The sequence below is a fragment of the Nicotiana sylvestris genome, chromosome 11 (genome assembly GCF_000393655.2).
Source record: "Nicotiana sylvestris chromosome 11, ASM39365v2, whole genome shotgun sequence".
NCBI classification, from domain to species: domain Eukaryota; kingdom Viridiplantae; phylum Streptophyta; class Magnoliopsida; order Solanales; family Solanaceae; genus Nicotiana; species Nicotiana sylvestris.
Genome location: NC_091067.1, coordinates 100,577,042 through 100,588,615, shown reverse-complemented (window position 1 = coordinate 100,588,615; position 11,574 = coordinate 100,577,042). Strand labels below are relative to the sequence as shown.

The window sequence follows — 11,574 nt, the reverse complement described above, 5'->3', positions numbered from 1 at the left end:
AAAAAAGTGGTAGATTATATATATAGAAACCATTCATAAACAAATCACTTTATGAAAGTATTATCTCAATACAGAAAAATCCTAACAAACTACATTATGATATTAAAAAACCTCAACAATTACACATCAAAATCTGTTATCCTGAGCTCACCAACAATTTTTATGAAATATTATGTTAACTACATAAAATTTTATTTCTTTTTTGGTGCATTCTTGCAAGATCTTTTGTTATGCCCTTCTCCTCCGCAGTTGCCACATGAAACCTTGTACTTCTTTGAATTTATTCATCATATGTTTTGTATCTTTCCTTTTGAGGTCTTCCTGGCTATCTTTTCCTTCCTATATGTGGATTTACTACTTCTTCAGATATATGTTGTGGCACATTCCATTTGCTTTCATCTAGCAGGGAATTTACTGGTATTTCATAAGTACGTAAGAGTTTCTCCCTTGTGTAATAAGGAGAACAATATTGTTCAAAAGACTCATCTCTGTGTCTTAAAGCAGCCAAAGCATGTGGACAAGAAAGTTCATCAAGCTGGAATTGCCCACAACTACATCTCTTGTTTTCAAGACAAACAATATAGCGCCTCACACCATCTAGTACTGTATGGATGTAGTCTGTTGAAGCCCTCACCTACGATTACATTACAAACCAAAAAAAATTCATAGACGGTTAAACTCAAAATATCTACAAATTATCTACATTGTCCTGTATAAATTAATTTGATGCAATAAATGATAAGATCTTACTCTAAGCTTGTGCGACAATGTTCTGTTTTCATCCAACTCTTTGTTGAATTTGAACCCAAGGTATGTGAATGTACCCTTTACTTTCAATAACTTTTTCTTCGTCCAACGTTCAAGAAGGGTCCTCATATACTCTAATAGTTCTACTATCGGCAGCTCTCTTCCATATTTTGTTACAGCATTCAACGACTCTGCAATGTTTGATGTTATTGTCCAAGTTCTGTTCATCGTAGCATGTACTCGAGACCATCTATGATAGCTAATATCGTATAAGTATGCTTTAACATAGGGGTCAATCTCTTCAATCTTTGACATCCTTTCATTAAATTCATCAAGCATGTATGACCGTGCCGCAGCAAAGTACAATTCGCTTTAGATGTCCTTTCTTGAACTTTGCCCATATATTTGTCCAAATATGCCACATGCAAGAATGATGTGGCATACCGGGATAAACAATAGATGTTGCCTTCAAGATACTCTCATTTTGATCCGAAACAACACACATATTTGGTCTTTTACCATATGCATGTTTGAATTGCTCAAAAAACCACTTCTATGATACGTCATTTTCTGAATCAACAATAGCATATGCCAATGGTACTATGGTAGCTACATTATGTGGCAAAAATCAATTAATTGGCTACAGAAAAAAATGCAGAAAAAGTCATATACATACAAACTACAACTTTTCTACAATATATCTACAATAAATCTGCAAGTACTACAAAAAACATACAAGTTACAATATTTCTACAATAAAACTTCAATACCTGTTGCATCCATTGTACTAGCTGTTAGCATTATTCCCTTGTATGCTGACTTTAAGAAGGTCCCATCAACTACTACAACTGGCCTACAATATTTTCAACCACTGATTGACGTACACATCGCAACAAATACATACAATAAGCAGTCATCGTCCGTCTTCTTCAGTTTAACTATAGACCCCGGATAAGTCTTCTCGAGAATATACAAATAACTAGGCAATTTGCTGTAGGAGTCAACAGGATGACCTCTCAAAAATTGTAAAGCCTTTTCCTTTGCTCTCCAAGCTTGCATGTAGGTTAGATTCACGTCGTGTTCAGACAACATGTCAAATTGTATGTCTTTTGGTGTGTAAATTGTCTTAGGATCAAAATATTTTGGAATAAACATGCTACCAACTACCATGGCAGTAGGTTTGCGTTGTATGAATATATTGTCCATTAAAGAGCATGTGTGCTGGTTGTTGAAATTTCTGACATTGAACATTCCAGAATCATTTATGTTAGTTGTCTTGAAGTGCCATGTACAGTTTTCACCAACACATATCAGCCAGTAGCTACAAAATAAATACAATTTAAACACGATTTAAAATGTAGATTTAAAAAGAAAACAGATTGTTTTAGCTTAAACGATCACATTATACAATTTATATACAACATAACTACAATTCATCTACAATACTGATAAACATTATCACAAGAAAAAACTGAAGAAGTAAAAAATTACAAATAAACTACAAAATTAAAAAAATAATATGAGCCAACCATTCATATGTCCATACCTTCTAGCACTAGATCTTTTAACCTTGAATTGGAACTTGTGCATGACAGATAGTGTTTCATTGCATTTGCAATTGTTTGTTTGTCTTGGTGTACTTGTCATACTTCAATAAAACTTGGTGTACTATCTGTTATTATTATACTTTCATATTCCTCTATAACGGGAGATGTTGGCATATCAAGTAACATTAATGTTCCAGACGAACCTACACGAAAATAAAGATAAATACTGTTATGAACAGTTTGTAGAAATTTTGAAGATAATTTGTAGAAAAATTGTAAATTTGTATTTCATATTAATTTTTCAAATGATATGTAGTTTTAGTGTAGAATAAATGTAGAAATTTTGTAGATATTATGAAAATCCATACTGATATATATATTTACTCTGACATGTAGTTTATTTGTAGTTAAAATGTAGATAAGGTGTAGGATATTGACATACAACCAGAATTTGATAGAAAAATGAACAGCACAAACCTGCAGCTGTGTTCTCATTGGTGATACTTAATTCCATATTGAAATCACGAACAGTTATACATAGCGGATATGATCCTAAGTTTTTGTTTTCCTTTTTCGTCTCCATGTATACACAAACACCCATATCGTTCCTAATTTCCATTGGAGGACAATGCTCGTTGATAATGTATTTGATTTCTATAATTTTTTCAGATGTATCGATCATTAATTGTTGTGCTATTGTAGAAATCAATAGACTATAACTCGCATCCTTATCGACTACAATGACATCGACCTGAAATTCTCTAAATCTCCCATAGCTATCCCAATTCCCATTCAGTTGTAGCATAATTGAGATTTTGGACATAATTGCGTTTGTTGCAGAAGAATTGTAGAAGATTTAGTCGTTTTTGATTTGTGAAATCAGAAAAAGGTTGAAACAGAGTGTATCGCAAAAACAGAGTAGCTCAATTTGAAACGAAACCGACGATAATTATTAATGTGCGTGATTTGCGTTGTAGAAGATCTGGAAGAATATTTAATCCCCAATTTTAGCGCGCTTAAATAAGGAAGCCTACAGCTACAATGATTCCTTATTTAATGAATTGTCTATATTTTGTAGAAATACTATTAGTATGGCGGGTAATATGCAAACTATGAATATATTTAGTAATATAGTTTCATATATGGCATATGAATGAAAATTTTCGTTCCAAAAACAATATAAAGCCCATTTAACAAGAAAGTCCCTTACCCAAGTGAAAACTCCTCCTAGCGGGCCCAAATAATAAACTTCAAGGGTGATTGGTGTCATTATTTAGTTTTTGATCTTACTTTTTTATGGGTAGAATTTCAAGTTTAATAAGTATTGCTCATTGCTTGTCCTGTGGGCAACATTTTTGACATTTGACATTAAAAATTTACTCATAGGGTAAGCGGAGTCAAAAAATTTAAACTGTTCATTTTCAAGGTCCTTGGGTGCCTTTCTCCAACTAGTTGCCTTCATAATTTTCTGGGGACTTGGCAAATTTTGAATCTTAGCCGACACCATTGTGCACTTCTTGTTCAGCAATTCCATGGCGTTGAAAGCAGTTTTGCTAGCGAGTAATGATCAAATAACTGATTACAAGATCGCAGTATGTGTTGGAAAAATAAACGGAAAAGGACCAAATATATTCCTGTACTTTCGGAAAAAGTTTAAATATACCATTTGTTATATTTTGGATCCAAATATAGTCATGCTGTTATACTTTGGACTCAAATATACCCCACTTAAATAGAGGAACACTTGTCATCGTGTTGGTCAATTTTAAATATCTCATAATTAATTAAAAGACTCATACACATCCCCATACCAGGAAAGCAAGCTTCAAAAGCTTCTTCATCAATGGCTGCTACTACACTAAAACATAGATTCCCTACAAAGATGCAAATATCAACGGAACTTCCTCTTTGGTTGATGAAAAGCATTAAAAAGCATGAATAGAGAAAGATGTTTGTACAATAATATAATGTTCATTCCCTCCCTACTGGTTTATCTCCATCCATCCAACTTTATACTTCTCTTAATAAGAACTAGTATTAGTACCCGCGCGATGCGCGGACACAAATCATGTTAAACTGTGATGTTGGTTATTTGAATCATGTGCAAATAACCTTAAAATATAAACCTCTTCAGATAAAAATTATATAACATTAGATATTAATTATGAAGTAGGATATGAAATTATTGTTCAAATCTCGTAGTGCACAACCTATTTTGTTTTTTATTTGTAGCAACCTAACTACTTGATTTTAGTACTTGCACTTCGTTTTGCTGTCAGTATCAAAGAATACTAAACATATCATGTTGCGATCTGTCTTGTTTGAGCACATTAGATCATATTATTTTAACAAACTTCTTACTATCACTTTGTTTTTATCTAAAAGTTAAATATGTCTTATTCATCACATTATTTTTATGCAAATTCTTTTTTTTTTTCTTATAGTTATTGTATTATTTATTATTTAAAATTATTTTACTATCATATAATTTTTTATTATCTTAATTAATATCTTTCTTATTATTCTTTTAATAGTCTTTAATAACTATAAATATTTTATTCTTGAAATTTGGTATATTTTTATGCATTCAATTTTTTTAATCATTTAAACTTATTGTAATATTTTTAAATATAATTAAATTTTTTAATTTATTTATTTTTAAATTAATTTAATGTATAAGTATCCTCACACTATCTCTATTGTTTTACTACATTCTCTTCCCTACTATAAATTTTAATTATTTTTATATTAATTTTTTACCTTTAACCAGAATAATATCATATTTTATTTTAAATTGTAAAATTGAATTAGTCTAAAATATTAATACATATATTTGATGATTATGTTACAAATATATTGAGTTCTCTTATAACTATTTTTGTATTAGATGTAGTTATTTATTTTTTTAACTTTAAGATACAAATTTAATTTTTAATTTTTATTAGTAAAATTTCCTATATTAGAAAGTTATTTATATTATTAAAATTTTATTTTAATCATAGAAAAATAATTTCTTAATTGTTTAAACATATTATATATATGTAGTAATATGTTTATTGTCATTTTATTTCTTTACATAATATTTTAAATAATAAAAACTTATGAAATAAAAAAAATCTCATCGCAAATTCAAATAATTCTTATCATTCTATTTTCTAAATTGGACCGCATTTTTAAAATATTATACTATATATTCAAACTTAAACTAACTGCACTCAATTTAGATATTAATCATAGAAAAATATTTTCTTTGTTGTTTGAACACATTATATGTTAATGTTGTAGTAATATTTTCATTATCATTTTATTTCTTACGTAAATTTTCTTTCTTTTTTAGATTTAATACAAATTTAATCTTTAATTTTTATTAGTAAAATTACCTATATTAGAAATTTATTTTCTATTTTAATATTTTTTCATAAATAAGACTTCAATTTCGTGATATTATCCATAGTTTGGACATTCTAATCGTAGTTTTAACAAATTTCTAATTTCAAATTCAAATAGCCTTTCCCTTTCATTTCTAATAATAATTTTTTAATAATTTTGCTAATTTTTAATCTATTATATAGTCTTATTACGTTTTATGTGGCTTTTCATTAACTTATAATTTTTTTTAATATCATTATAATCTACTATTCTTTAATATAATATAGATAAATATATAATTTCTAATCATAAAATAAATATTTATTTTGTTTTAAAAATATTGCTCGAAAATTTTAAATTATTTAAATTTTAATAAGATTTTAAGCATTGTATATTTAATTTATTTTATTTTTTAAACTTATGATTTATAAATATCTCATATTATCTCTAATTTATTTCTATTATTCAATATTTTTAGTTTTTGATTTTATCCATTAGACTTGAGTTACGTGGACTTATCCATATTATGAATTTTCTTATCATAATATAAAAAACTTTCCCATCTCAAATTTAAATAAGTTTTACCCTTCTTCTCTATGATAAAAAATCTGAATTTTTATTTTTTCTCTATTTATTATTTATTTTTGATATTATATTATTAAATACCTAATATTATTACATTGTCATGTGGATTTTTATTAGCTTGTTTGAATTTAATATTTATTTCTACTACATTCATTCTAATATAATATAGATAAAAATTAAAAAACTTTCTCAAATTCAAATAAGTTTTATTATTCTATTTTCTATATTTGACTACATTTTTAAAGAATTATGTTATACTTTCAAACTTAAACTTACTGTACTCAATTCAAATATTAATAAAAAAATATTTTCTTAATTGTTTGAACACATTATATCTGAATGTTGTAGTAATATTTACGTATAAAATATTCGTTTGCCCGATTTATCAATATTAATATGACTTTATTATTCTTATTTTTAAAATATTTTTTTACTGATTATTTAAGTTTTTTCTTACCTTATAAATAATTTATATACTTTATTTAAGATCTTATTTTGCTGCTTGAATTTATTTAATTTTTAAACTCAATATATCTTTAATAACTTAAGTAAATTTTAATTTTATTTTATATTTTAACTTACTCTAATGTATAAATAGTCGTAGGTTATCTCAATTACGTCTTTCTATATTTTTTTTATTTTTTTCGATTAGAATTTTTAATTAATTTTTACCTCCAATATCTCTAGCTAATAAAAAAATAATCTATGGGTGAATCAATATAGATATAAATATACTTATAAATATAAATTTAAATGTAGATATATAGATTAAATTTGTCTAAGATCTATTTAGATTAAGTATAAGATTCATTAACTACTTCCATTAATTATGTTTCCATTTATGATTCAAATTTTTAATGTTGTCTTTAAATTGCCAAGTGGCTTCTTTTTAGCTTGCCACTTGGCTTAACCACATGCTTCACTACTCTCCTTTTAATATAATATAGATATCTCTAGCTAATAAAAAAAAATCTATGGGTGAATCAATATAGATATAAATATACTTATAAATATAAATTTAAATGTAGATATATAGATTAAATTTGTCTAAGATCTATTTAGATTAAGTATAAGATTCATTAACTACTTCCATTAATTATGTTTCCATTTATGATTCAAATTTTTAATGTTGTCTTTAAATTGCCAAGTGACTTCTTTTTAGCTTGCCACTTGACTTAACCACATGCTTCACTACTCTTCTTTTAATATAATATAGATATAGATGTTAAAAAGAAGTCCAAATATCCTCTTCTCATCCAATTTGGATTTCTCAAGATAGAGTAGAATCAAGAATCAAATCAAGCATTTAGCTTTAATTGGCTAAAATAAAAAGAAGGAAGCCAATAAAAAGCTTATTTATTATAAGTTCGAAGTAAATAGTGCGCTCAACAAATGTCATTAGAAGAAGTACAAAATAAGTAATAGCCAACACTACTTGACAGTCCACAGAAGACGTTGCCATTGACAGAGGCGGAACCAGGATTTCAAGTTTATGGGTTCGTAATTCTAATCTTTTTAATTTATTGGGTTCTAAATTAATAATTTATACATATTCAATGAATTTTTTAAGACAAATATAGAATCGAACCAAAACTACTGGGTTCGGCCGAACCCATTAACTACACTCTAGCTCTACCCCTAGCCATTGATGAAGAAGCTTTTGAAATTGATTTTCGGGTATGGGTAATGTGTACGGGTATGAGTCTTTTTAATTAATTAGAGATATTTAAAATTACCCAACAGGACGATGACACATGTCCCTTTGTTTAAACGAGGAGTATATTTGATCTCAAAGTATAATAACAAGAGTATAATTGAGCTCAAAGTATAACGAAGAGTATATTTAAACCTTTTCCAGAAGTACAAAGGTATATTTGACTATTTGCCCACAAATAAATTAGATTCATATACATCATCAATTCATTTAGGGTGTGTTTGGTATGAAATAAAATATTTTTCAGAAAATATTTTCCAATTTTCTCATGTTTGGTTGACTTAAATATTTTGGAAAACATTTTTTGTATGAAATCATTTTCGTCCAATTATTTTCCTAATCAAAATAAGAGAACATTTTCCAAAACTTCTTCTCAACCTTTCCTACCCTCAACTACCCACCCCACACCCACCCACCCAACCCCCTCTCTCCAAAAAGGCTTTTTTTTTCCCGTCACCACCCACCCTGCTATCCCCCCCCCCCCGCGTACAATTTTTTTTTCTGCACTCCCCCCACCCACCCACCCCACCCCTCCTCCTCCCTCCCCCGAAAAAAATATTTTTTTATAATATATTTTCAATTTTAGTTTTTTTATCTTTCAGTTTACAGGTTCGAAATTTTACAAGTTCCAAAGTTATGAGTTCAGAGGTTTATGTGTTTGGAAGTTTACGGGTTTAGAAATGGGTTCGAAAGTTCGTGGTTTCGAAAGTTTAGCGGTTCGGAAGTTTATGAAATTTGTGGGTTCAGAAGGTTGTTGGTTCGAAAGTTTATAGCTTCATTTTATTGTATCTAAATTATTTATGAATACTCTTAAAAAGTTATTTTCCTTAATTTGCATACCAAACAGCGAAAAATGAATAAGATTACTGCTTGTTTTCCAAGAAAATATTTTCAACATAAAATATTTTCAACATAAAATATTTTCCGTTATACCAAACACACCCTTAGTCCATGTCTTAAGTTATTAATGTGACTTGCACCTTCCCCCATATTAAAAGGGAATGGAGATTACTCCTTCCTGATCAAATTCCAACAGTATGATGGTTCTTAGCAGCTAAACTTGTTTGATTACTGGTATTAATTAACACCTAAGTATTAATTAAGATTCGCCGGCATTGACAGTTAGCCAGGAGCGGTCCAACCAATTTTGTGGCCTAAAGCCAAGCTATATGAGGCGCCTTAATATTTTTTTATATTTTTTACATTTGAAGTCTTTTTTTCTAGCTTCTTTTTAGATTCAAAGTTATTAATAATTTTTTTACAATCATTTTCTCTTAATAAGTCTTTCTCAATTGACAATATAGCTAATTTATTTAACCTCTCTTGAGACAATATTGATCTTAAGGTAAGATTCTATTAATTTTAATTTTGAAAAACTTCTTTTCGCCGAAGCAAAGGTAACCTGAGTTATTAACATTATTATATAAGCATATAGGCATTTGGAAAAAAAATTAATTTTTTTATTTGATTATGTGAGTATATCAATTAAACTGTTATCTTCTAATTTTATTGTTTTTCTTAATATTTTTAATTCAGAAAATAAATCTAAATCATCAATATCAGATTGAGTATTATGCTTTAAGGAACATTCAAGATTAAGACAATGTTTTTTCAAATTTTCATTATCTAGTGATCTCAGTATTTTACGCTAAGAGAAAACTAAAAATATTTTCATATGCTTTATATTGTTTAAATCTATTCTGATGTGAAAAATAGCCTTGTCTACTATGTAAAAAAAGTAATCAACTGTAAAGGACACTTCGAGAGATTTTGATATTTCATTATCAACATTCTCATCAAATTATTTCTTCCTATATATCACACGTTTCTTACGAAATTCGAATTCGATATTCATTTTAAATGCAATTCCTTGGCAGAAATTATAGTTGTTGCAAATCTTTCTTCTCTATATTTATTAAAGAAATAAATCAAATCTTTTTCACACATAACTTTTTTTTAACATATATTTATCTTATTAGGTGTAACAAAAATTAAGACCCCACAAATATTAGGCTTAAAATAGTTAGTTTACCTGCTTTAGGGAAGGGCTGCCCAGCAGTCAACATAATTGTCTTTATCGGTTTAGTAGATTTCCTTTATAGTTAATCTCATTTCTTACATATATATTCTGGGAAGTGTTTTGACATCCACTACAAAAGAACTATCCAGTTAAAACGTTTAACCATTCTTAATTTCTTGTAATAAAACTTGTTAAGTCTTTCTTTCTATGTCCTGGTTAATTATTAAGAAGAGAAGTGAATTATTATGCCTGGGGCCAATATTGACTGTGTGCATTATCATCAGTTATAATTTTCTCTTGTTGTTGAGAGACATTACTATAGTTGGTTTTGTTTTCTTTCTCTTTGGGGCACATGGGATGAATCAGGTTAGCTCTATGTCTTGTCAGAAATTTCCATTAAGTGGAAGACAATAGTCCTACCATATTCTCTTAAGATTTGTATTTAACTTCACTGAGTTGAAGACAATAGTGCTCCCATATTTTTAACTTAGTTAAAAATATTGATGTTCCTTCCGCTTTAACTTAGTTTTCTATTAACGCAACCTTGTTCCTGTCTGTTTTGTCTGGTTTTAGAATGAAAAATGGAGTGTTTGGTGAGACAAATAACATTTTGATTATCACAAAATAAAATGTACTTTAGCTGTTCAAAGCTAAAATCATTAATAAACTCCTTTATCCATAATAGTTCTTTGGCACCTTTTGTGACAACAATATATTCGGCTTCTGTGGTGGATAGAGCTATACACTTCTGTAGTCTAGATTGCCAAGAAACAGTCCCCTTGCAAAAGTGATCAAACAAACAGAAATGGATCTTGAATTATCAAGATTGCCTCCTAAATCAGAGTCTGTGTAACAAACAAGTTCAGGCTTGCCACTGCCAAAGCACAGCTTCAAATCTGCAGTTCCTTTCAGATACCTTAATATCCATTTTACTGCATCTCAATGTTCCTTTCCAGGAAAAGGAATCTACTAACAGTACCAACGGCATGTGCAATATCTGGTCTAGTGTAAACTATGGCTTATATCAAGCTACCAACGGCAGAAGAGTAAGGAATACGAGACATCTCCTTTTTCTCTTCATCAGTACATGGACTCTGACTAATACTCAGTTTAAAGTGTTTACCAAGAGGAGTATTAACATCTTTTGCATCTGTCATATTGAACCTCTTGAGTACCTTCTCAATGTATTGCTTTTGGACAAAAATAACTTCTTTCTATCTTTGTGTCGGTGGATTTGAATGCCCAAGAGTTTCTTTTCTAGTCCCAAGTCCTTTATCGCAAACGATTTACTCAACTGCTTCTTAAGGACTGCAATTCTGGAATTATCTTGCCAACAATAAGCATATCATCAACATAAAGCAATAAAATAATAAAATCATCATCAGAGAACTTCTAGAAGAATACACAGAGGTGTGAGGAAGTTTTCTTGTACCTTTATTTTTCTATGACAGATTCAAACTTCAAATATCATTGCCTTAGAGCTTGTTTCAATCTATACATGCTCTTTTACAATTTGCGGGCATAGTTTTCTTTTCCCTTAGTTACAAAACTCTCAGGTTGCTCTATTCTCCTCATCTAAATTACCTTGAAAA

The 11,574-nt window shown here is 28.8% G+C and overlaps 2 protein-coding genes across 2 annotated transcripts; both read right to left on the bottom strand.

Annotated features, from left to right (window-relative positions):
* Window positions 1-325: 325 nt before the first annotated feature.
* LOC138881399 (uncharacterized) lies at window positions 326-1,086 on the bottom strand. Its single transcript, XM_070161621.1, has 2 exons — window positions 751-1,086; window positions 326-634 (listed from the first exon to the last, which is right to left on the bottom strand). Exons 1-2 carry the CDS (start codon window positions 1,084-1,086, stop codon window positions 326-328), a joined length of 645 nt encoding a protein of 214 aa, XP_070017722.1.
* A 214-nt stretch (window positions 1,087-1,300) lies between these two features.
* Window positions 1,301-2,895, bottom strand: LOC138881398 (uncharacterized). The gene is made up of 6 exons (XM_070161620.1): window positions 2,772-2,895; window positions 2,397-2,497; window positions 2,178-2,218; window positions 1,652-2,068; window positions 1,518-1,600; window positions 1,301-1,356 (listed from the first exon to the last, which is right to left on the bottom strand). The coding sequence occupies exons 1-6, from the start codon at window positions 2,893-2,895 to the stop codon at window positions 1,301-1,303; spliced, it is 822 nt and encodes a 273-aa protein (XP_070017721.1).
* Between the last annotated feature and the right edge of the window lie 8,679 nt (window positions 2,896-11,574).

Coding starts and splice junctions, on each gene's coding strand:
- LOC138881399 (XM_070161621.1), bottom strand. CDS start 1,086: ATGCTTGATGAATTTAATGAAAGGATGTCAAAGATTGAAGAGATTGAC. Junction 635..750: donor CATTGTCGCACAAGCTTAGA/GTAAGATCTTAT, acceptor ATGTAATCGTAG/GTGAGGGCTTCAACAGACTA.
- LOC138881398 (XM_070161620.1), bottom strand. CDS start 2,895: ATGGGTGTTTGTGTATACATGGAGACGAAAAAGGAAAACAAAAACTTA. Junction 2,219..2,396: donor GTACACCAAGTTTTATTGAA/GTATGACAAGTA, acceptor TTACTTCTTCAG/TTTTTTCTTGTGATAATGTT. Junction 1,601..1,651: donor ACGGACGATGACTGCTTATT/GTATGTATTTGT, acceptor AAAATATTGTAG/GCCAGTTGTAGTAGTTGATG.